General features: G+C 39.0%; 1 protein-coding gene across 1 annotated transcript in view; it reads right to left on the bottom strand.

The window, feature by feature from the left end:
- Positions 1-360: 360 nt before the first annotated feature.
- Positions 361-27110, bottom strand: part of LOC138969691 (CD109 antigen-like) — a 56684-nt gene continuing 29934 nt past the window's right edge. The window contains exons 15-36 of the mRNA XM_070342549.1: positions 26251-26445; positions 24629-24778; positions 24068-24169; positions 23392-23461; positions 19594-19803; positions 19080-19155; positions 18459-18573; positions 16539-16652; positions 15666-15785; positions 14845-14976; positions 14128-14266; positions 13595-13771; positions 12374-12455; positions 11229-11397; positions 10336-10431; positions 9475-9640; positions 8137-8339; positions 5900-6079; positions 5205-5279; positions 4497-4754; positions 1753-1858; positions 361-595 (exon numbers count right to left, since the gene is read on the bottom strand). Of these exons, the coding sequence (XP_070198650.1) occupies positions 516-595; positions 1753-1858; positions 4497-4754; positions 5205-5279; positions 5900-6079; positions 8137-8339; positions 9475-9640; positions 10336-10431; positions 11229-11397; positions 12374-12455; positions 13595-13771; positions 14128-14266; positions 14845-14976; positions 15666-15785; positions 16539-16652; positions 18459-18573; positions 19080-19155; positions 19594-19803; positions 23392-23461; positions 24068-24169; positions 24629-24778; positions 26251-26445 (3015 nt within the window). The 3' untranslated portion in view covers positions 361-515. The remainder of the gene's footprint in view (positions 596-1752; positions 1859-4496; positions 4755-5204; positions 5280-5899; positions 6080-8136; positions 8340-9474; positions 9641-10335; positions 10432-11228; positions 11398-12373; positions 12456-13594; positions 13772-14127; positions 14267-14844; positions 14977-15665; positions 15786-16538; positions 16653-18458; positions 18574-19079; positions 19156-19593; positions 19804-23391; positions 23462-24067; positions 24170-24628; positions 24779-26250; positions 26446-27110) is intronic.

Below are 27110 nucleotides of genomic sequence, written 5' to 3' on the forward strand. Positions count from 1 at the left end.
GAATATACACTAGTGGCCATAGAAATGTGATTTTGCCATTCCCACAAGGTAGTCCAAATGCCACCATCCGCTTGCCCGGATCTGTGCTTCTGAAAACATTGTTATTGATCTATAAGCAGTGTCTTTTCTTTAAGAAAAATCTATAGCTCACCCAAAGTGGCATTTTGTGAGACATTCATACGTTATTACGCGCACATAATGTGTGGTAGAAACATGACTGTCTGCAGAAGTATGATCTTGTTAATGTTTCATGCGTTTGGATTTGTGCGTGTTAGACGAGACAAGTAGATGAGTTGAAAGAGTGTTATCTATCACACAATAAGCAAACTCGCTGTTTACTCGAAGCAACATAATGATTCATATAGTTAATGCTCTTTATTCTTTATTTATACTTGGCTTTATGACAAAAAAACAACTTTTGGCAGCGGTTCTCGAAATGTCGGACCCATATTTTTTGTACGTCGATCTTGTTCAAATCGCCAAGTTTGTCATCTCCTTTCCGTTACATTCTGGGATTACTGACAGCCCATGTAGTTGGGCTCGACTTCGCACACTCCGAACTGTTTGATGCTGTACATGGTGGTGTACTCGTCATCTGCAACATATAAGATACGATAAGATAAGATGTTATAAGATAAAATAAGATCAGATAAGATAAGATAGGTACGATAGGATAGGATAGGATAGGGTAGGGTAGGATGTGATAGGATATGAGAAGAGAAGACAAGACAAGACAAGAGACAAGACAAGACAAGACAAGACAAGAGAAAAGAGAAGAGAAGAGCACTGCAAAGCACAGCACAATAGAAGAAACGAGAGGAGAGGAGAAAAGCTAACTATTTATTTCCGAGGTAATGGTAAGAGAAGAGAAGAGACGAGACGAGACGAGACGAGACGAGACGAGACAAGACGAGAGATGACAAGACAAGACAAGACAAGACAAGAGATGACAAGACAAATCTTTATTTCCGAGGTAATGGTATACAATCAGATTTTACTCATCCAGCCCTACTAGACCCGAGAGTGACTTTTCTAAATTACATGGATACATGAAAGTGAGCCGATGGTAAAGGAACATTATTGTGTTGTCATCCAGCTAGATATGTCATGAAGCAGCTAGAAGGTACTCTTAAAGGCATGTGTTATTCATGAATAATAACAATCATCACGTTTACAACATCGATACATTTGAACTATGCAAATGGTTCAACAGCAATTTTAGACAAATGTATGGCCTGATACGGTGTAAGCCCCTTGTGTTCCTTAGCTGGGTTTTTTTTTATACGAGAAATTGATTTACTCAAAGCAAGCATATGGCACAGAAGGTCATAAGTTGTTGAAGATAGACAAGTGCTTTGTTTAATACCATATAATTTGCAACAATTTTTGTTTTTTTGTTTTTTATATCAAAGGTAAAGTTACTAGCGTGAACGTTTTTTTTTTATTACTTCTTGACTACCGAAAGAATTTAGTTGAAAAGTCCAATAAAACTAAATATATAACATGCAAAGTATGACAGTTATACCAAAGCGGAGAAATTGGTAGGCAGGTAAGGCAATCATTGTGCTGTAAATGCAAAGGGTATATGTACAGCGGTTGTTTCCCGTGTAAGAGTATTGTTTTTTCTACATAGCAAAGTGCCAACCCGATACGTATTGTGGCAGTCAAAGGGTTGTTAGGCATGTTTTAGCATAAGAGTAGATCTATAAGGTAACCAGTTCCAGTAGATCAGAAATAAAATGACACCCTTACCTGGCCTGTACAGGTCAAACACTCTGACCGGGACCGGTTTGTTGTTGGCCACAGAGCCTTTGGTCATTCTCATCCTCAGGACAGAGCACTCATCTTCAGTGCCCAGCTGTCAGCAATGAAACAAATTATAAAAATGTCATGTTAATATAAATACTTCATTTCTTAATAACTTGTCCGTGTTCAGCTGGCAAATTGCCCATCCTTAATGACTACAATGATTATGACAGCTTGGATTTCACTCTGTAGTACTAGAACACCTGCACGAGGAATACAAAGTTTAGCATCTGACAAATCGTGTGCGTTCAGTATCTGGAGTTTTTAGTGTTGTTTTACCCTGTACTTTTCCCATGTGACCAATCAATCAATAGGATAAAAGAAGTTTCAAAATAAGAAACTGTTTAATAAATAGCATAGTTATCAATGATACTACAGTGAAGTCCGGCTGTAGTGATAGACCCATATAGTGATAGTCCGGCTGTAGTAATAGAATTTCTGGGTCCCGGTCCCAGTTGTTCATGTTCTTTGTTAACTTAGTCCGGTTGTAGTGATATTTTTCAGTCCGGATATAGTGATAGTCCGCTTGTAGTGATACTATTTTCAAGTCCCGGGGAAGCTAAAGTCCGGCTGTAGTGATAATGTTCGAGAGTAATCTCCCTTTACCAAAATGGCGAGCAAAAGCCAGCCACGCACTGTGCTTACCCTGAAGCGGAAAATTGATCTCTTGAGAGACATTAAAAGAAAACAAGGTACACAGACGGAAATTGCAAAGAAGTACAAGGTTGCACAGTCAACAGTATGCGCTATTGTGAAAAATGGTGAACAATTAAAGCAGAAGTTTTATAGTGGTGAGACGAGTGCGAAGAGGAAGCGCGAGAGATGCCCTGGGGAACCGAAAGTAGACAGTGCACTGTTGGATTGGTTTCATTTGTTACTGATTAAAGACTACATTTCATTCCTAAAAAATCTGACAATTTTTCATTTAACCCTTATTTCTAAGTGGCCCTTCTCTCTCTCTTTCTCTTTCTAAAACACACACACACGCACGCACACACGCACGCACACACGCACACACACACCGGCTGTTGAACTGCCAGGAAGGGGGTAGGTTAACACAGGACATTTGCAAGCCTGACAAAGACGACAGAAGAAACGTCACAAAACGAAATCAATAGTGGTTCCAAAATCACCTTGTTACTGCCTTGAGGCTAGTTTACCAAATGTGCCGCCGCATGTAGCAATAAAACCTTTGAAGATATCACTACAACTACAAGCGATTGGCCGGACGTAGTAATAAAACCTACAAAAATATCACTATAACCGGACGTCCGGATGTAGTGATAAAACCTACAAAAATATCACTATAACCGGACGTCCAGATGTAGTGATAAAACCTACAAAAATATCACTATAACCGGACGTCCTGGTGTAATGATAGTCCGGATGTAGTGATAACAAATTTTGATCCCGAGGGCTATCACTACATCCGGACTTCACTGTACATATATGCATATTTTGCGAGTGTTTGCAAAGTGCGGACAAAAGCCTGGTTGTGTATAATTATACACTTTGAGAAGTATACCATCAACACTTCTGACGTTTTTCCCAACCTACTTTTAGTAACAAGCATTGGAAGCCAGAGAAGACATTCTCTTCATTTCACAGGTACATAAAAGTTTACAAGACAGCTGTACCGAGGCACAGTAAGGAATTGATTTTCTCTTTTTATATTTAGTCAAGTTTTGACTAAATATTTTAACATCGAGGGGGAATCGAAACGAGGGTCGTGGTGTATGTGTGTGTGTGTGTGTGTGTGTGTATGTGTGTGTGTGTGTGCGTGCGTGCGTGCGTGTAGAGCGATTCAGACCAAACTACTGGGCCGATCTTTATGAAATTTTACATGAGAGTTCCTGGGATTGATATCCCCGAACGTTTTTCTCCTTTTTTCGATAAATGTCTTTGATGACGTCATATCCGGCTTTTCGTGAAAGTTGAGGCGGCACTGTCACGCTCTCATTTTTCAACCAAATTGGTTGAAATTTTGGTCAAGTAGTCTTCGACAAAGCCCGGACTTCGGTATTGCATTTCAGCGTGATGGCTTAAAAATTAATTAATGACTTTGGTCATTAAAAATCTGAAAATTGTAAAAAAATTAAAAAAAAATTATAAAACGATCCAAATTTACGTTTATCTTATTCTCCATTATTTTCTGATTCAAAAAACATATAAATATGTTATATTTGAATTAAAAACAAGCTCTGAAAATTAAAAATATAAACATTATTATCAAAATTAAATTTTCCAAATCAATTTTTAAAACACTTTCATCTTATTCCTTGTCGGTTCCTGATTCCAAAAACATATAGATATGATATGTTTGGATTAAAAACACGCTCAGAAAGTTAAAACGAAGAGAGGTATAGAAAAGCGTGCTATCCTTCTCAGCGCAACTACTAAACCGCTCTTCTTGTCAATTTCACTGCCTGAACGGTGGACTGACGATGCTATGAGTATACGGTCTTGCTGAAAAATTGCATTGCGTTCAGTTTCATTCTGTGAGTTCGACAGCTACTTGACTAAATATTGTATTTTCGCCTTACGCGACTTGTTGGTTGTTTATATAAACTTTGTGGAAGTACTTGCATAGTTATATACCATCAAAACTTCTGAAATTTCTCCACCCTACTTTCAGTAACACGAAGACATTGTAATTCATTTCACAGGAACATTGTACAAGACAGACGTACCGAGGCGTAGTAGAGAATTGCTTTTCTCTCAAGGAATTCAACGTGGCCAGCGGCTCCAAAGTCTGAACCTTGCCTGTCGATGTCATAGCCGCTGGGGAAGGCGATCTTAGAGATGACGGGGGACGATGACACAGTGGTCGTTGTGCGTCGCACACAGGTGGTCACCACGAAGGCCTTGGCCGTGTTCTTGGTGACAGTTGATACTGCACTGAACGACTGTTTTACTGTGTCTCTGGCCAGGTTGTAGTACAAGAACACCTGCACGTGAAACACAAAGGTTAGCATATGACAAATCGTGTATGCGTTCATTTGCTGTTCACATCAGTTCCCCTACGCTGCCAGCTGTATGGAGGAAAGGAGGACCTGGAGAAGACAGCATCATTTGTCTCGCTGTCCGGTCTGACAGTATATGACAAGAAGAAGAGAAGAAGAAAATGTTCTGTTCGCCTAACACCCATTTGCTTTGGAAACTTCAAATTGTTGTTTCAAAACATCTAATGATATTGTTTTCCCGAAAGTAAACACCCTTTGATGCAAGAAACAATCTATCTCAATTGCACTGCGCAAAACGAAGGCAACAAAAAGTCCAGTCTGCTATATTTCTTTGTGTAGATGCCTGCGATCACAGCCTGTTTTCAATAAATGTTTTCAAAATATGTGACCAATACTGGTGAACATCACTTTAAAAACAGTGTGGTGGGTACATACCTGTCCAAACACAAACACCCGGGTTTTGCTTGAAGATTTCGCTTTGACGGTGACTGAGTGGGGGTATTCGCCATCCTGTGGGAAACATAAACAAATCATGAGTAAGTAGGTAAGCAAGTATTCAAATTAGTTTGTGTTGCTGTCTTTAACATTGTCCATCTTTCTGAATAATACTGACATTTTGCATTCTGAAAGTCCAAGTAAATTAGTCTCCCGAGATATTGCATGAAACAACTGACATCATAATTGTACATCTATCTACATGTGTATTAGATCAATCACAGTGTTTTGACGTGGGTGTAAACTCAGAGTCGTTCAAGACTATCTTTTTCAACAACAAACAATTGTTAATGGGGTATGTACCAAGGCCTCGCTTGAGTTTAACAATTAGTAAGATTAAAGTCAATATTCAAGACTGACATATCATTTCAATGATGAATGTGAACAAAATTCAAAATCAAACCATAAGTTGTGAAATTATTTCACAACCAGAATTTACTTAGATTCAGAACTCAATGAGAGAGTCAGCTAATGGCAAGATGCAAAAGGACATAAACACTCTAAATATAGACAAGGACAGTTATTTTTACTGTTGTTGTTTACATTCCCAGCGCTTCCATCCCTTTGTTTGTTAGTTATGAAACTATTGATTCAAACTACACTTCTCCTGTTCGGCTCTTTGTCTTTGAAGTTACCTCAATAGGCAGTATCACTTCTTGAAGATCTCCCACAGAGCTCTTTTTAATGGTCATTGTTGTCGTTCTGACAGTTCCAGTAGAACCACAACTCCACGAGACTTCAATCTCGACGGGTGAAGCGCCATCAAAGTTCACAGATGTAAACTTCGACAAAGCTTCGAAGCCTACAAGCGTGTCCTGTAAGAAAAGGAAAAGAAAGAAAATGCCAATGGTGACGGCAATTACACATCTAGTAATGATTCTAATGATGTGTCGTATTTTCTTCCTCAGGCACTCTGGGTTTTTTTCTCAGTAAACGAGCGTTCATGATGATATCGTAACAGTGTTATTTTCATCATATCATGATTGTTAACATGCTAGAGCAGGAAAAGTTTCAAAGTAAGAAACCCTTGAAACCACATTCTTAGAGCCGCCTTTTTATATTTAGTCAAGTTTTGACTAAATATTTTAACATCGAGGGGGAATCGAAACGAGGGTCGTGGTGTATGTGCGTGTGTCTGTCTGTGTGTGTGTGTAGAGCGATTCAGACTAAACTACTGGACCGATCTTTATGAAATTTGACATGAGAGTTCCTGGGTATGAAATCCCCATACGTTTTTTTCATTTTTTTGATAAATGTCTTTGATGACGTCATATCCGGCTTTTCGTGAAAGTTGAGGCGGCACTGTCACGCCCTCATTTTTCAACCAAATTGGTTGAAATTTTGGTCAAATAATCTTCGACAAAGCCCGGACTGCGGTATTGCATTTTTTCAGCTTGGTGGCTTAAAAATTGATTAATGACTTTGGTCATTAAAAATCTGAAAATTGTAAAAAAAAAATAAAAATTTATAAAACGATCCAAATTTACGTTCATCTTATTCTTCATCATTTTCTGATTCCAAAAACATATAAATATGTTATATTTGGATTAAAAACAAGCTCTGAAAATTAAATATATAAAAATTATTATCAAAATTAAATTGTCGAAATTAATTTAAAAACACTTTCATCTTATTCCTTGTCGGTTCCTGATTCCAAAAACATAGATATGATATGTTTGGATTAAAAACACGCTCAGAAAGTTAAAACAAAGAGAGGTACAGAAAAGCGTGCTATCCTTCTTAGCGCAACTAATACCCCGCTCTTCTTGTCAATTTCACTGCCTTTGCCATGAGCGGTGGACTGACGATGCTACGAGTATACGGTCTTGCTGAAAAATGGCATTGCGTTCAGTTTCATTCTGTGAGTTCGACAGCTACTTGACTAAATATTGTATTTTCGCCTTACGCGACTTGTTTTTCATAAGAAGAACAAACCTCTTATTCATCAGGCCTCTTGTGACATAAGCATAAGAAACAATGTAACAAGTTATTTGTAATACTATGACAAGTTATTAGATGGAACTGTCTACATCGGCTCTAGATTCATTTGACATTTAGAAAAGCTTCTTTTTAGGCTTTAAAGACAAAGACAACAATTGAACAAGAAGAGCAAACGCTCGATCGAGTCACTTTCGCAGTTCTGAATATTATATGAGGCATCAGATGGACAGGAAGAAATTGCTATTCACAACACAATGAGTCACGTTCACATAAAATTTGAGCCCGGTCACTTTTATAGTTTCCGAGAAAAGCCCAACGTTAAGTTGTGTGTTGCCGAACAGAAAAGGCTAGTTATCTCCCTTGTTTTTCTGATAACGTTCGTAAAAGGCTACAGATGTAAATACTTTGATGTAAAGAATAATCCTACAAAGTTTCAATCACATCCGATGAACTTTGTCAAAGATATAAAATGTCTAATTTTTCCTTTGACGCTGACCTGTGACCTTGAAAAAGGTCAAAGGTCAACGAAACCATCGTTAAAGTGTAGAGGTCATTGGAGGTCACGACTAAACAAAATATGAGCCCGATCGCTTTGATAGTTTCCGAGAAAAGTCCAACGTTAAGGTGGTGTCTACGGACGGACGGCCGGCCGGACGGCCGGCCGGACAGACTAACACTGACCGATTACATAGTCACTTTTTCTCAAGTGACTCAAAAATGAAACATGCTTCTCATCAATGTTCTGCTTTAGATAATTAAACTGGCTACAACAGTAGCAACCAAATAAATAGATAAATCATCAAAAGATAAATAAAAGACAAATAAATAAATGAATAACTGTATCATTAATTTATTAATTAATTACTAAATTCATCAATAAACAATAAATAGATAAACAAATAAACAAATAAATAAATAAATAAATGCCCACGTGTAGGGTGATGAATCCTCCATAGGGCTGCCTCTGTTCGTTGAGCCATCTGAAGACGGGGAGGGCGTCAGTCACCGATCCCTTCAAGAGCATAGCGAGCACTGCGTACGATGTTGCTTCGATACTCAGAGGGTTGGTGTCCCGGTACCATTCATAGTTCGTTTGTTTGACCACACGGGGTATAGACCAGAACTTCATTTGTCCTGAAACAGAATTGTAGACGTACACACTGTTTCGATACGAAAGAATCATTGGATTTGACCACACAAGGGTATTAACGAGAACTCCTCATTAATTTCATGAAACAGAATAAAACGTGCACAGTTTCCAAATGTGATTTTGTTTTTGGTACAAGCTAAACTCTTTCACAAGGAAATGTTTTATTGGAAAACAAAAGTTGATTTTCTTCTCGTTATATTTTTCCAGGAATAACATTTTAAATACACAATGTTGACGTATGAAGGAATCACAGGTACACGCATATATTTCTCAAAAGGTTACGTTTATATTAACATCAATTGATTTTATTCTCGTTTAAGGCATTCTTAACCGCATTTGGGAATTCCAAACAAAAGCAATAACAAACGAGTGCAGGGGGGGATTTATTTAAGAAACGGATTGACTGTTTTATATTTTGTATAACATAGATATATAATGCATACTTTATATAATATATAATGAGCTGTTATTGATATTATAAGATCGTTAAATAAAGCATCTCCGTTTGTAAGCCCTAATATCTCATTGAAAAAAAAAGCTGATTCCCCCAAAGAAAACGAGTGCAGATTTCTTTTACACCAACACAAGCATTTAGTAAAGCGAAATCAAGAAAAACAAAAGTAAGACCTTTAGCCCTTGAGATGAGCTGTTATACAAGAACAACAACAAAATAATTCTGCCAGGAGTGCAAGTGGCTGATTTAACCTTCGCTAACACACCTTGACAGCTTGATTCTTGTTGCTGTTAGCTTTCCACTTGGAGGAATCGATCCGAATCCCAGCAATGAAATAATACAGAAAATGATAACCTCTTACTTGTCTGAAACAGTACTATTGGTTGTGTAGTTCCTTCAGAGGAGGAAGTGATCCGAATTTTCCAGCAGTGATATTTTAAAGGAATCGAAAAACGAAAAAGAGAATTCTTTGCTGGTCTGCAGCAGTACTTTTAGTTGTCAAGTATCTTCAAAGGTTCTCACTCCACCCTCGACCCAGCATTGCCAAATAAGACGAAGGGTTGTTAAAAATCAAAAACTAATCTCCCTCCACTCTAGGTCCGGAGCATACCTAAATAGGGCGAAGGGACGTTACAAATCAAAAACCTTATCCCCCTCCACCCTACCTTGAGTTGTTGCCAGGCTCTCCACTGTCTTAAGAGCATCACCGGCTTTAGAACTTCCTGTCAACCCCAGGGCATAGGCCACGATGCTGGCAGCATAAGGATCGTTTCCACAGCCTTCCAGGTTCTTTTCCACGTATTTCACTGCTTGCTGTAGTGCGCTGTTCAGCTGAAGTAGAACAAATATATTCGTAACTCTAAGAAGAGTACACGTGCATACAAAATACATTAAACAATACCTCCAGTCATACAAATAAATGGGCAGTTTGTGCGCAGGTTTTTGTGACGTGGCCTTGTATGATAAAACCGGCTATATGACCAGAAAGGCAATTTATTTCCCATTTATTCAGCAAACAGATTGATTTTACATGATGGGGTGTCTCTACAGTGGAACAGACAACACAGACACCCCAGACACTCAAAATCGCATGACGTAAAACTAATTTGAACTAAATTCTTTTCACAGTAACGTTCCAACGATGTTGCACACCTGAACATTATTAGATTGATGTTGTGTCCAGTGCCGTTTATTTTCTATATACATCCACATTCAAGTCATTTTGGTTGACATTTTTAACCTACATGTCGTTCGCTATGGTCATTCAAAAACATGATTTTATTATTGTTAAACTACCAGACAACAAGCAAACAAACCAACACGTGAACACATTTTAACTCCGATATTTCAGGTGATCAAAGTTGCTACATTACACACAGCAACTGTAGTTATGATCCTATGTATCTATATATATGCTTGCTTTGTGCCGTTATTAATTTGTTTTAAAAGAACAAAAACTGTTTGAAGCATGCTTTTTGCTGAATTCCTGGGGGTAGGGGAGGGGGGGGGGGTGGTTTTATACTTACCCTGCCTTGGTAGAAGGAGGACATGCGATCATAGAAAGAAATTTTCACTTCCTGCAGAGCTATTGCGACAAAGGAAGTCAGCTCGATTGACCCGCTCTGAAATGGAAATTGAAACACATAGAAAGTTACGTTAGCAAATGGGCATTTTAATAACATTACCTGAATGTTCAATTTTACTGAAAATATGAATTGTTTGATGTCCAGAACAGAGTTATACACAACACCCTTGACAGCAGCGAATTTGTTCTCTCGGGGAATACGTGTTTAGTTGATTTTTGATTAACGATGAGTATGTCTCGGCGTACATACGCGCATGCCTTTGAACTACACCATTAAGACAAATGCCTAAGTTGTTGGGTTGTAACGTCCCTTTAACATATAGGGCTATGTAGGACCAAAATGCTTCGGTAATCTGGGCAATAATTAGATATAGTATGTATTATGTGTCCTAAGAGAGATATGTTTTATGAAGAAAGAGGATAATGGGCATAGTTTTAAAATCTCTTAAATCTATTAGGCTATGCGGACCCAAACTGCCAGAAAATCTGGGCAATCAAATATTCTGTATTCTGTTTTCTGACATAGATTTAAGTTGAGAGAACACAAAAGCCATAGACAAACAATACCGTCTGTAACGTCTCTTCAACCTATTCAGTAGCTTTACGGGACCGACATGCCTGGAAAATCGGGAATAAACAAACTTTCTGCATTATGCTTTCTAACAGAGATCGAATTAGACCGAACACAGAGGAAGAGAGTAACGTCACGCTCATAAGATAATTGCCTATGCCATGTTTTGCTATTTTGAGAAAAACGCAAAAAAATTTCTTTGGTTTCTGAACAATGCCTAACACTGAGATAGGGATTTTCTTATGAGCGTGACGGTAATATACCTTCAGTTTGTTGTGAGCGTCTCTTCCTGGTTCTTTGAAGCTTCCGTCAACATTCTGCTGGCGTTCTAGCCAGTACACTGCCCTGCTGACCAAATAATTGTCGACGGTGACGACATTGTCGCCTAGTGCTGCTGCCTGAACCAAACTCTTCACGAATGCTGCCGTTACCCTGGAAGTAGGGTTCAACGGAAAATTAGAAAGGAAGAGAGAAAAGGAGCGAGAGAGAGTGAGAAACAGAATGAGATAACGAGAGAGAAAGTGATAGAGAGACGATTTTATCAAGCACAAAATTAAAGCAGGTGTGACCAATTATAGCGGGGATATAGCTCAGTTGGTAGCGCGCTGGATTTGTATTCAGTTGGCCGCTGTCAGCGTGAGTTCGATCCCAGGTTCGGCGGAAATTTATTTCACAGAGTCAACTTTGTGTGCAGACTCTCTTCGGTGTCCGAACCTCCCCCCGTGTACACTACATTGGGTGTGCACGTTAAAGATCCCACGATTGACAAAAGGGTCTTTCCTGGCAAAATTGCTTAGGCACAGTTAATAATTGTCTACCTATACCCGTGTGACTTGGAATCATAGGCCGTGAAAGGTAAATATGCGCCGAAATGGCTGCAATCTACTGGCCGTATAAAATTTCATCTCACACGGCATCACTGCAGAGCGCCTAGAACTGTACCCACGGAATATGCGCGATATAAGACTCATTGATTGATTGATTGATTGAATTAATGCTGAATGAAAGGAATGAAGACAGGGACTTCACAATTCATTAACTCAACATATCTAATGCTTTTGCAATTATGCTCAAAGATGAACGTATTGCGCACATTTTTCCCCTCTCTAAAGAGAAACAGGTTTAAAGCAAGTTCTCGACCTGATGGCAGAAAATTTGACAATTTGCTTAAACCACCGAGCTGTGTATACCTCTGTGCTTACAACTAAAACAGATGTATTTATTGTTTCGTAGTTTTAAGTGAATTTTTCCTTTTAATTTGATTTATTTATTCATTCATTGTGAACAGGCTGTACTTGTTCAGGAGACACACACGCTTACTTTAATACCAAAAGGTAACTTCAGGATATAAAACATTAATTAATCGATAACCTAACTAAAAGTTCAAAACTAAATTACAGGTACGCACCTAACACTGCCTGCTTTGTCCTTTTTACCAAAGGCACTGAATGAACCGTCAGAGCGTGTGGACTTCAGTTGAGATTGGAGGGCTAGAAACAGACAGACAGACAGAAAAACACACACACACACACACACATTATACAGACTGCTTAAACTGACAAATTGAAACATTCAATAGATTAATCGACCTTTGAAGCAAAATTTGCTGACAGTGACAGCAAGCAATTGTTGAATATGAATGAGCACAACAGTAATAGTCGACTATAGGAAAGACTATTCAGTCAGTATTTGGCTGACCCTTTAATCCCTTTACAAAGAACAAAACAACAACTAATAACGAAAGAACTGCTCTTTCAAAACTAACAAAAAATGTCAGATGCAAAGTAAAGTGTCATGTTTAATGTCTTGTTTAATGTCTTCACTCATGTACCCTAAACTACCTTGTATACGCAAAGTATCGAGTAAACGCCCACCCCCTACTTTGGGTCGATAGCTGTGCATTGGGCATACTACCCAGTAAACGCCCACCACCCACTTCACAATGTCACGACAATTATTTTTGGAACATTTGTTTTTAGTGTTTGTAAACTTCTGCATGCGGTATACAGGTAATTTACCCGAGCGTATAATGACAAGATGCTGTTATAAAGGCATACCGTTTATTAATACTCTTATCGCAGTGCAACTGAGTAATAAAAGAGAATTGAGATTCTCAAAGCTCTTCTGAAGTTGAACAGAATCTAATGGCTTGAATCAGTGCAAATGAACTGACTGCCGTGTGTGCTTGTTTGTGATGTTGTTCGGCGTTGACTAATGACAGTTCTACGAAGCAGAACTTTTTCAGTTTTCACTTGAGTTATGTCACAGCATTTGTTACCAAACCATAAAGCACTTGGATTTCTTTCATGATTTGCTTCTAGGTTTCGTTCACTAACTCGTGTGTGTCAAACTGAAAGAGACACATAGAGTGGATTTTTTTTCTTCTACAGTAACAAGCCCCATTGCCAATTGTACAACAAGCAAACACATATTTCTATTTCTAACGAGAAACTTATCACGCACAGGGTGCAGTACCTAGTAAACGCCCACCTCCAACTTTTGGGCACAATTGGCGCATAGGGGAGTGGGCGCATACAAGGTCGTTTACGGTATTACTTTCATGCACAACCATATTGTTTCCAAGAAAAATAATCTTTGAGCTAATTTCAAATCTTTTTTGGCTACACACCGGTCAACAGGAACATCTTGGTCCTTCTGTCCATGCGATTGTTCAGTCCATTCGTATTTTTAAGGAACTTGTAGACGTAGACAGCAGGGGCAAAGTTGACAACGTTCTGGTCACCAGTAGCAGACGGTAGTCTCACGATGTTCCTCAAATTCTCTGCGGTAATGCCCAGCAAGTTTCCTGCAAGACCATGTAAATTATATATTTTGTCAATAATTAGACAACATAAAAAAAACCAGTGTATTCATGGTGTACCCCTTTGCTGGTTGTTTATGTCATGCTCACGCTATTATAAATGATGCACTTATCAAACATTTCTGCTCCTCCATTCTATGTCCTTAATGATTGTGGAAGAAAAGTTATTGACAAAGTAATGGCATCACGAGGGATGGTGCTACTTTTTCAATATCTTTTCTTCCACAATTAAAGAGTACCGGTACATGTTCTTGAAGTGTATCGACCAAAACACATTCTATGTATTTACTTTGTATGTCTAATGAAGATATCAAAGCTTTCTGGAAAGGAACCACACGTACCAGAAACCTGGAAAGCGACCATGAGAGAGTCCTCTTCAAATCCAGTGGGCACGTCAAGGTTTACTGTTGAGGTGAACGTGTTCCCGTTTTCAATTTCCATGAGAATAGGGTAGCCATGAGTCCTCTTCACACCAAGAGGCTGCAACAGGTCAGACAACAAAACATTACTTTGTGTTTAGCTCAACTTTTTTGGGACAGAAAACCATCAACGGATTTTGAGATTATGTTGATGTATACATTACTGCCCCAGAACAAGTTGGAACATTACCTTGTTCAACACAACATCTTAAAAACATCAGGCTACAAAACTTAATTTAAACTGTCATGTTCTTATTTGTGTCAAAGTACATGTATACCACAAGCACAAACTCTCTAGGTATGGAGATAACAAAGTGGGATTGTACTCCATACACTGATTTGTATTCTGTTGTATAAGATTGTACTGTACTGGGTGGCACTGTAGCTTATTCTGTTAAACTTTAAAGCTTATTGAGCAGGTGTCTATACTTGCATAACAAATTGAATGTGAAGATGATTTGCTAATTCTAAATAACTATTGTAATCGCATACACTTCATGACTGGAGTAAGCATACCCCACTGCACACAAAAAAGCTGTTTGTCCCTCAACGGTAGAGGAGAGCACATGCTGTCATGCAAAACAGACTGACAATTAGACCAGTCAGCAAACGATAAAAAATAAGCTGTAAATCATTTACCAGAGACTTCATCTCCTGCATTTGACGGTCTTCAAACTTTTTCCCCTTCTTCAGGGAAGCCTGGACGAATATGTTACCAATGATCTTTGGGTTTACACAGAACACGGATGTTTTTCTGTCGTTTGTTTGCAGCTGAAAAGAAAACAAAACAAAAATCAGATGGAATGCATTACAAATAATATCAGGCTTTCTTCAACTGAAAACAGATTTCATAACTGTTACGTTACACCACCTGAGTTTTCCGACCTACAACGGTAAATACTACTGGTCAAAAACGAACTCAGGCACGCACACATACACTTTAAAGTGATAACATCAAATACTATTCCAAGGACAGGGAGAATAGTCTTCTCCTGCACTATAAATGGGGCTCGATTATGTGAAGATGACCTTTTCTTCTTTATTTGGTGTTTAACGTCGTTTTCAACCACGAAGGTTATATCGCGACGGGGAAAGGGGGGAGATGTGATAGAGCCACTTGTCAATTGTTTCTTGTTCACAAAAGCACTAATCAAAAATTTGCTCCAGGGGCTTGCAACGTAGTACAATATATTTATTACCTTACTGGGAGAATGCAAGTTTCCAGTACAAAGGACTTAACATTTCTTACATACTGCTTGACTAAAATCTTTACAAAAATGGACTATATTCTATACAAGAAACACTTAACAAGGGTAAAAGGAGAAACAGAATCCGTTAGTCGCCTCTTACGACATGCTGGGGAGCATCGGGTAAATTCTTCCCCCTAACCCGCGGGGGATTGAAGATGACCTGCACTAAATCAGTCAGTAATATAATGTCATTTCTCGCCAAAAACTCACCGTTCCAAGGTTAACGACGACTGGGACAGATTTGCGAGTCAGCTTAAACTTTCCACCGGCCTTGCGTCTGATCATCACGTTGTCAAATGCTGTGCTGTTCTTATCCAATGTGAGAGAAGCCTGTAAATGAAGCCAGTTTTTCTCATTGTTGATATTGATTGTTCAATTCATTTAAGTTTAACGTCATGCTTATGTCAAGGAAGTTAATCAATAAAGTCTTTAATTTATTTAGTTATTTATTTATAAATAGGTTGATTAACTTCCTTAACATAAGCATTCATATCATTAACAACCCATTCACTGTCATAATAGTATTAGGTACCCACTTTGGCAATTGTTATCATAAACAAACCGATGGTCTGACAAAGGAAACACAAACTGCATATTGCCTTTTGTATTACAGAAAGATGTCTGCTAAACAAAGGGAAGTAAGCGCTCTAAATGCATATGACATCTTTAATAGAGTAGGTGAGAGTTATTCGGAACCATTCTCCTGGCACCTGAAAGAATAACAAGCACTGAAATGAACAAGCAACTTTCATCCTGAACACTGAGAAAGATAATTGCTCACCGTGGAGACCATTTTCCAAGTTGTGGTCTAATTGTTATACCTTGTGTGTTATGTGTTTTCCCATTGAAGTTTAATTACATTCTTCTGACAGACAACACCTGTTAACGCCACATCTATGGTTCTTTGTAAAATGTTAAAGCGCAGAGAGCACGACAAATGTATTTGGTTCTTAAACTTTATAAGCTCTTTTTGTGACAGGGTGGCGCGCTCGGTTACATTTGGCGTCAACCCTCCAAAGATGATTGCTATGCTTCGTGCACTCAGTAACATTCTCATTGTTGCTAGACTCCAACGTGTCTTACCTCCACTGGGTCCTTGTCGGTGTAGAGAGTGACTGCAGTCATGCACACATCTTCACCACGTACGACTCTAGGAGGTACTTCCAGAGAAAAGAACAGCCTCTTGATTGCCAACAACTGTCAAAAGTCAAAAATCTATCACAAAGATGCGGAGTTGTCTGAACAGCTTCGTTGTTTTGTTTTGATCAAAGTGCATCAAAGAAAAAGAAGCATTGTTTTAGTTTTACACACACCCAGCCACACACACACCCAGCCACACACACACACACACACACACACGATATATATAAACACACAAACCAGACACCATTTCAACACTACAGTGACATATATGATTAAACTGAGAAATGAAGAAAGAACACAGTGACAGTAAACAATATGAGACATACATGATTAAACTGTACATTGAAAAAAGAATAGATTAATAATAAAAAAAACGCAATAAGTCAATCAAAAATGAACATACTATCAAAAGTAAAACCATAATTCAATAATAATTCAATAATGTAATACCATAAGTAAATAAGACATTAAAGTTACTGTGCTTGTCACGCACAGGTGCACAGAGCCCCCAGGGCTTTCAGTCGTGCCTAAGGCATCTATCCATTTGAAATTGTACCAATTTTCATTGTTCTTAAGGGGGCAGTACCACCTGTACGTGGGTACCCAAATTGTGATTTTTACTGTTTGTAAACTGTTAGGATTTTTCAATTGAAATTTTGCATGATTACTCATTATACCACATATTTTTCATAAAAAGTGTTGATTTTGGCCTAACAAACATATTTCTTGGTGAAAAAAAAGTTTTTGTAGGATGAGCTGTGGCCAACGTAAAAAAAAATCATTTATTTTTGAACTCATAACTCATAAGTTTATGCACAGATTGTCTTCATGTTTTGTAAATTATGTAAGCAGTAGATTATCTGGATTATGTGCTAGGGGATTTCTTATATCTGTAACGGTTGATGTGTGATGGCCGTGTAAAAATGTACCTAAAATTAGGTAATAAAAAAAAGTTGAAAAAAATTCTTAATCAATTTCTAGGACAGATATCCAGAACATGCTATGTCAAAATCCAGATACAAGTACCCCCTCTGGCTGGTAAGGGTCCCCTTCCTGTCTGGTCTGCTGGGTCAAAAATCACTTTTTCATGACATTACATGATGTAAGACTTTTTATATGTAAATATTAGATTGAAATTTCATAATCTGTAAGTGTTTTTATTCAAAACGTAGTAGTTTTCGAGAAATGTGAGGTCGTTTTCAACGTGGAAATTGTCGGAATTTCCGGGCTGTGCACGCCCACTTGAGCTCAAATTTCTCGAAAACTACTACATTTTGAATAACAACACTTACAGATTATGAAATTTCAATCATATTTACATATAAAAAGTCTTACATCATGTAATGTCATGAAAAAGTGATTTTTGACCCACGTACAGGTGGTACTGCCACCTTAACTCGAGTCGAAAACTGCAATATTTTTTACGAAATCATTTTCATTATTTTCCGGGCCAGACAGCGTTGGCCTGGATAAGGCTCACATCAGGTTCCGCACGTGAACTAATTATCTCAAAAACCTAAATGGAAGCTTACTACTAGTCTATTTGCGAAAGAGAGATTTATTTCTATCTTGGGTAGTTTACGTCAAGACATTGTTTTTGATTACATGAGGAAATTGTTATTTTGGTCCAATCCATTTGCAGCAGAACGTTATTACGGGAAATATTAATCACATTTCGGCAGTGGATAAGAACTGGTAACACTAAAGCATGTGTAGTCATCTGTGGGGTTGTTGTTTAAAGCTGTTGAGTGTTAATATTCTTTTCTGCAACCATTTTTTGTTCAACAGTGCTTTGGCCAGAGCAGCATCTTTAACAACTAAAACATACAGAGATACATTAATAAATTCAAAAACAATGACCTCCACAGACTCTGGCGCCACGGACAGCCCGTCTTCAGGGTGAACGGAGAAGGCACTGATGACATAGATACTTGGGACCTCTGGCACATCCAGTTTGACGTTTTGTGATTTGTCCCTATTACAATTGGAAACACTGGCTTTAAACTGTCTTACAGAGAGTGTGTAAGTTGGTTAAATGTTATTGTTTTTTACACCCCCATATGTCTATATAACTTACTTAAAATGCTATTTACAACCCATTTGATAAATAAAAAAAGTGGGTTTTGTTTTATACAAGAAAAGTACTTTCATATAAATCACCGTATCCAGCAACAAATTGACAAATTGAAGAATGATTTCCTATCGAATGCGGTGTACACAAATCGAACAGCTTCAATTGCTTCCTGAATGATAGCACTCTGCCGAAATAGTACAGTAAAAATCAGTTTGAACGTTTAACCAATATTATAGGCTTTAAATAATATAACTTGGTTGATGCATGATTAAAATATGAAAAAGTAACACCAAATAATCGCAAGCATTTTCTGTAAAGTAAATTACTAAGTTCTATAGAATTCACATACACGAATCTAATAGGAGGGTAGAATGAAATTAATTCATCCTGGTAAAATGTCTGCTTACTTCAAAACCACACTGTCCCAAAGCCACGTCTCAGGAAGTATCTGCATCAGCTGATCTACAGGTTCAAATGGCCACGCTGCAAATCAAAAAAGTACAGATCAGAAAAACATTCTTTCATACCTGCTTTTTCAATGCTATAGGCTGTATCTTCACCTTCATTTGGACTTTGAAACATTGTAATGATTATATCGAGTAAATAAGCTGACTTTTCGAAATAAAACAAAACCAAACAAAATCAAGGCTTGGGGTTCGACTTTATACGTTTATTCTTTTGAAAAACATTTTCAATATTGATTGTACTGGAATTTCAGGAAATCTTTCAGAAAACTATTTTAGTCTTTCATTTCATAGATTTTCTAATGGTAACGTCCATTCCTGTACAACTTGTGAGAAAAGAAACGGTTACATTATTGGATTAGAAGATCCTGATGCCTTTGTACACCAAGTATGAACAAAATTGTTTCCTACCGTTTACATCGTGATATGAAAAGTTGAATTTTCACATTTAACTCACGGGGATCCGGTTCAGGTATTTCAGTGGTGGCTGGTGGTGCAGACGTGGTGGGTCGTCGTGTAGTGGTGGGTCTGCGAGTGGTTGGAGGCCGGGTGGTTGTCGTACGCGTTGTAGTCGTTCTTGTAGTTGTTGTAGTCGGTCTTGTCGTTGTAGTCGACCTTGGCGTTGTAGGTTTTCTGGTCGTCGTTGTGGTGAAGAGATTTCTGTAACCTGCTCAGAAAAAGGTTGGAGATGAAAACCAAATTGACAGCCAAAGCTAGCTGACCTGTAATCATCTGGGTTTGCCCATCAGTTCTTCATCTAAACGAGTACTTCGTCCATTCTTATGAACATATATCGTTCCTGTTTTAGACTGTATGAAATTCCCCCGCTCTTTCGGATGAAACGAAAAACCGAGGTCCCTTCGTGTACACTACATTGGGGTGTGCACGTTAAAGATCCCACGATTGACAAAAGGGTCTTTCCTGGCAAAATTGTATAGGCATAGATAAAAATGTCCACCAAAATACCCGTGTGACTTGGAATAATAGGCCGTGAAAAGTAGGATATGCGCCGAAATAGCTGCGATCTGCTGGCCGATGTGAATGCGTGATGTATTGTGTAAAAAAATTCCATCTCACACGGCATAAATAAATCCCTGAGCGTTGAATTGCGCGATATAAATTGCATAAAATAAAAATTTAAATAAATAAATCCCTGCGCTTAGAACTGCACCCACGGACTACGCGCGATAAAAGCTTCATATTGATTGATTGATTGAATAGAAAGCTACGCAAGTAACCAATGTGACATATCTACCTTTACCTCTATACCTTGTCAAAAGATGCCTATAAATACATATAAACAATCTTCCCTCCCATCTCGCCCCCGCTTTGTAGTAGCCGACTTTACACTCTGCTTGCTCTAAACCTGTCAGGGGTTTCAACTCACCGCGGCGCGCAGTGGCAACTCGCCCTCGAATACCATTCGATGTAGTCATGTTGAAATTGTGACCATTGTCGATCAGGACAAGTAAAATAAAAATCACATTTCTACCTGAATTAGGCCCTATAAAACGCCTTCCAATTTAGGATTTGTAAAACAAATAGAGACAAAACAGAATGGAAATGTGTCTACAGAGGTTCTACAACACGACTTTTGCAAATAAACTTATCCAGGTGAACAGAACAAATTAATCAATTACTTCCGATCATTTTCTTTCCTACTAAGAACTCTTGTTTTAACATGGTTTTACACGTGAAGACTCTCTCTCTCTCTCTCTCTCTCTCTCTCTCTCTCTCTCTCTCTCTCTCTCTCTCTCTCTCTCTCTCTCTCTCTCTCTCTCTCTCTCTCTCTCTCTCTCTCTCTCTCTCTTATTCTTGAAATTAAACAGCCTGTTTATGGCACCGTTTAACGATGCATTGCTGCTATGTTTTGTTTTTTGTTTGCTTTTGTTTTAGATCACATTATGTTAGAAGGACAGGTTGGAAGATTAGGCTAAGCCTAAAACCTTTATCCTTATGTAATAAAGTTCTGAGTTCTGATTGAAACGTCCCAGCAATGAGTAATTGTGTGTGCCTGTGACAGAGACGGATTCTGATGAGTGGGGGCGAAATACCACTTATGGAAAACCGTGGGATAATTGGGGGTGGGAGGGGGCGAGATGGGGAGGGGCGAGAAGGGAGAGGGCGAGTCGGACGTCTCCGAGTGAAGACTCCCCAATAACTCCTGTTGCTTTTGCGTGAGTTGTGTAATCTTAGAGTAGAACCCCATTGAAACGCATCACTAAAACAAGAAGAAGAATATCCTTGGCGGATGATGACGTTATTCAGTTATTCTGCAGAAAAACAGAAATGCTGGAGAAAAACCGTTCTTTTCTGCAGCATTTCTGCATAATGTCATCTTTCGCGAGAGCAACGTTTTTTTTCTGCAGTAAAACAGTTTTACTGCAGTAAAATTGAAATCAAGAATGCTGCAGTAAAACGGAGATGTTGTTTTACTGGAGAAAAACTGTTTACACTTTTTCTTTAGCATTTTCAGGCAATATTCAGTTATTCTGCAGAAAAACAGAAATGCTGGAGAAAAACTGTCTTTTCTGCAGCATTTCTGCATAATGTCATCTTTCGCCGAAGCAACGGGTTTTTCTGGAGCAAAACATTTTACTGCAGTAAAATTGAAATCAAGAATGCTGCAGTAAAACGGTGCTGTTGTTTTACTGCAGAAAACCTGTTTACACTTTTTCTGCAGCATTTTGTACTGGCTCTTGGCGGATTATGACATTATTCAGTTATTCTAGAGAAAAACCGAAATGCTGGAGAAAAACTGTCTTTTCTGCAGCATTTCTGCATAATGTCATCTTTCGCGAGAGCAACGGTTTTTTTCTGCAGTAAAATTGAAATCAAGAATGCTGCAGTAAAACGGTGATGTTGTTTTACTGCAGAATAGTCTGTCACAGTTTTTCTGGAGAAAAACGAACGACCTTGTAAAGTAGTGTTTGTATTCGTCGCCCCCTGGGATAGTATAATAGTTTGTAACTACATGTATTGGTAATAATTCTGAATGAGTCCATCTCTCGACAGAGGGGGGCTCGCGTGCTCCAACATTATAATGAGCCAGTACAAAATTCTGCAGAAAAAGTGTAAACAGGTTTTCTGCAGTAAAACAACAGCACCGTTTTACTGCAGCATTCTTGATTTCAATTTTACTGCAGTAAAATGTGACCCTCCACCACGAAATGAGTCGCATGTCACCTCGCGCGGTTCTGCGCTAGGCTTAATATAAGTCCGGGGAGTGTCTGGTAACAGTGTGAGGGTCACCTTAGTCACAGGCTTATAACTCAAACAATTTCCGCTCTTTTCTAAAACGGTTTTTACCACTGGATAGAGCATAAAAAACTCTTTAGGAAAATGTAAAAATATGAAAATCATGCAAAGGTGACATGCGACTCATTCCGTGGTGGAGGGTTACAAATGTTTTGCTCCAGAAAAACCCGTTGCTTCGGTGAAAGATGACATTATGCAGAAATGCTGCAGAAAAGACAGTTTTTCTCAAGCATTTCTGTTTTTTGCAGAATAACTGAATAATGCCAAAATGCTGAAGAAAAAGTGTAAACAGTTTTTCTGCAGTAAAACAACATCTCCGTTTTACTGCAGCATTCTTGATTTCAATTTTACTGCAGTAAAACTGTTGCAGTAAAACTGTTTTACTGCAGAAAAAAACCGTTGCTCTCGCGAAAGATGACATTACGCAGAAATGCTGCAGAAAAGACAGTTTTTCTCCAGCATTTCGGTTTTTCTCCAGAATAACTGAATAATGTCATAATCCGCCAAGAGCCAGTACAAAATGCTGCAGAAAAAATAAAAACAGGTTTTCTGCAGTAAAACAACAGCACCGTTTTACTGCAGCATTCTTGATTTCAATTTTACTGCAGTAAAATGTTTTGCTGCAGAAAAAAACGCTGCTTCGGCGAAAGATGACATTATGCAGAAATGCTGCAGAAAAGACAGTTTTTCTCCAGCATTTCGGTTTTTCTCCAGAATAACTGAATAATGTCATAATCCGCCAAGAGCCAGTACAAAATGCTGCAGAAAAAATAAAAACAGGTTTTCCGCAGTAAAACAACAGCACCGTTTTACTGCAGCATTCTTGATTTCAATTTTACTGCAGTAAAATGTTTTGCTGCAGAAAAAAACGCTGATTCGGCGAAAGATGACATTATGCAGAAATGCTGCAGAAAAGACAGTTTTTCTCCAGCATTTTGGTTTTTCTGCAGAATAACTGAATAATGTTATAATCCGCCAAGGATAGAAAACTCCTTACGGTATGGGATGTGATCCAGATAGTACGTCCCTGGAACAACTCCATCAGTGATGAAACCAACCTTTGCACTCTGTACAAATCGAGAGATGGGTTTTACTTCAGCTGTAATGATACAGCGTGCCTGTTGGACTGAGTTAAACTCATTCATGATCACAATTTTACACACGTCTTGTGCAGCTGCAATAAGCACGCTTACAAATACAAAGCTCTAATGCAATTGAATCAAACAAAACATGAAGTGCCAAGACACAAGAAAGTCACAGACACACACATGCACACAGACACACACATGCACACAGACACACAAAAAAACACAGACACACACAAAAACACACACACACACACACACACACACACACACACACACACACACACACACACACACACACACACACACACACACACACACTAAAACTATCAGACAATAGTTGTAATTCATCAAAGCCTATGACAACAAACAACACATAAAGGACTGCGCAATAACAAAATAGTTATGTACCCTCTGCCAACATTTGCCAGACAAACACAAGGCCGGTCAATAAACGGACAGATAATATATTTAACTTTAGATAAAAACAAACATTATGTACCCTCTGCCAACATTTGCCAGACAAACACAATGCCGGTCAATAAACAGACAGATTATATTTAACTTTAGATAAAAACAAACACGTACGTAAAATACATCATATGTATCCCTGGCATGATAGTGGTACATGATTTGTCCATTGTGCCAGAACACGGCAGTGCCGCCCATTGATGCCAGCTGATTCAGCAGCTACAGATAATATTAGACACATATTACAAGTTTAACACATACATTCTTTGCTGCTGGTTGTTCAAAATGTTCAAACTGTTGTTGGTTGTGTCTGCACCCAAAATGTATTCATATCAAGGACATCTAGTGCAACGAGCTTCGCAGTAAACACACATTTCTCAGAGGCATCCCTTAAAGTAGCAAAATGCTATCAGTTTTATTGGTCACTAGAACCGTAATTTGCTTGGCCTCAAAGGACAAAGGAAAGGAATTGGCATCTGGAACCCAAGTGTGTAAACTTCACATGAAAGCAAACTCACATAAAAACAAATGGTTGATTTTGATACATGCTTACGAGTCACTTTCAAAATTGTGAGACTTTTTTCTTGTTTGCAGTGTCATGAGATTGTCTAGGAATATTAATTATCTTTCTGCTACCAGAAAATTAACTCAACATGATTGGCTTGGCAGAATACTCACGTCATCTTTTGTGATGTCATTTCTTTTGCCCAGCATCTTGACAGCCTTGTCTACCCCCAGTAGGAACACGGTGCTTCCAGAACTGCCTTTGACTTGCAGGCTGGCCTTTTTCCCAGGTTTTGCTTCTGACTTCTTAAACTTCAACGACAGCTGTTGAAGAAAAAGACATGTTTTGCATTGAACGGTTGAAGCCGTTAACTCTAAAGACGGACAGAGTGCACCATATTTTAACTCAGACTTTTTAAACATTATGATACATTTTTGTATGATGGCTTATGAGTTTGTACTATGATACCTTTACCGAAATAATCTTGTATGTTTGGTTTCGCAATGTTATACCCCCATTCCACACATCCGTTCTAGGTCCCGTTCCCGTATCGACCAAGGAACGGCACGGGAATGAGAGGGATCGAGAGGGGACCTAAATGGAACGCCAATGGACGTTAAAGGAAATCCTTTGAACGAGAGGAACGGTTGGGACGGGTGAGTTCGGGCTGCATGTTCAAAATGTTAGCCATTCCCCGCCCGTTCCAAATGAACGGTAATGGAACCTTAACACATCGGTGATGGAACTCATGGATCGTTAATGGAACTTAACGCAATGGTAACGCAACGTAAGCATCTCACACACTGCGTTGTCATACCTCCATTCCACACATCCGTTCTTGCTTCCGTTCCCAACCGTCCTGAGGACGGCTGCAACTACGGTCAGACGCTACGCAAAGATGCTAAAAACGGCCGTTTGCGCAGCGTCTGACCGTAGTGGCAGCTGGGAACAGAAGCTAGAACGGATGTGTGGAATGGGGGTATTAAGTCAAGTGTCTATTTCGTGCCTTTAATGTTTTTTTATTTCTTTTGTGCAAGTATGGTAATGCTGGCGTTCTGTTTAATAAGTATTATGTTCTCAGGTAAAATCTTATTCTTTTCAACTGTAAACACTTTTGCTTCAAGAACATTTATTGCAGGTTGAGAATCCATTTTCTTGTAAAGGGAACCTTTAAACCACCATGACAGCTTATACCAGACTGTAAGAAGAATGTTAAGGAGGTAAACCTAAGGTAAAATTATATCTGATCGGCCTTAGAGCTAAAAGGTTGGATTGGGGGGTTGTTGTGTCATGTTTTTGTCATGTTTTCAGACTGTATTTTCTCCACACCGTACTTTCTCCGCCACTGTTGATTTTTGTTCTAGCTTTTGCACGTGAGAAGACGCTGTGTTTCACTCGCTTTTGCAAGAGGTGCAGGTTTTAAATCGACCAAATGAGCAACAGAGTTTGGTTTGGGGGGGGGGGGATAGATGACAACACACACAAACAATTTTGTAGCATTCTATTATTCAAATCTAAATACTGTGTTGGGTGGTCTTTTCAGATAGTTTATAGTCTCCAGTGGACAGTGTGTTTGGTAACGCTGTGCTATGCGTTTTAGCCCCATAAAGCACAACATGTGCACGCGTTTGCTAGATTACAAGTTTCACTTCCTGAGTTTAACAGTACTTATGTGCAACGGGGAATGTGTAGCCATTATGAAGAAATCGGTTTACTGTAATTCAAGTAAATAATTTATTCAAAGGGTTTTAACATAGTAAAATGGCTTGTTTTCTAGAGATCCACTTCATCAAACCTCATTTGCAAACTCTCCGTCGACCAGTAGATCCAGTTGCTCGGCCACCACCTCACCGCCCTCAGCCTCAAAGAACACCATCACATAAGAAGCAGGGTACATGTCTTGGGTGACGTCCACTGAAAACTCTTGTTTCTTGCTCTTGGAAGACTTGGACACCTTTTTGGATTGTACCACCTTGCCCTTTGCCAAAACCTGCAACAACAAGAGGCAGAACATGACAGTATGTTAGCTTTTAAACGGGCCACAAAGCTGAAGCTGGTTCCCTCCCCTTTATGTCCGTGTGACAAGAATCAGACAGCAGAGCACATCCTGCAGGCTTGTCCATACCACAGTGCTCTAAGGGACACCATCTGGCCAGAGGAGACAGCGCTACAAAAGAAGCTAAACGGCCCCAGAGAGGACTTGGAGAGGACAGCACGTTTCGCCCTGCAGTCCGGACTGACGATCTAACAGCGAACGACAAGAAGAAAAGACAAGAAGAAACCGGCTATAGTAAGTATCGTTTCAACAGAGATACATACACCAAGTGCACGAGAAAGTTACCGCCCAAACGGGAGTCAGCCGCAGTGTTGGATTGGTTGAAACTGAGATTTGTTGTGATTTCAACGAATCAGAACCCGCAGTTTGTTCTTTCACGTTTGAGTGCCACCCGCTTTCCGTTGGTGCACCTCAGCCGAGGTGTCTGGGCATGATGTCTCTGTACAGAGTGGGTCTATTTGGTCGGTTGCAGTTGTTGAGCCCTACAGGCACCTGAGTACCCATCGATATCACCCAACTGGAGCTATAATCGTTTTCTCTAAATTTATCTCTGTTGATACACCAGTGGCACGGTAATATGAAAAAGGAATTGCACAAGA

This window comes from Littorina saxatilis, linkage group LG6 (assembly GCF_037325665.1).
Source record: "Littorina saxatilis isolate snail1 linkage group LG6, US_GU_Lsax_2.0, whole genome shotgun sequence".
NCBI classification, from domain to species: domain Eukaryota; kingdom Metazoa; phylum Mollusca; class Gastropoda; order Littorinimorpha; family Littorinidae; genus Littorina; species Littorina saxatilis.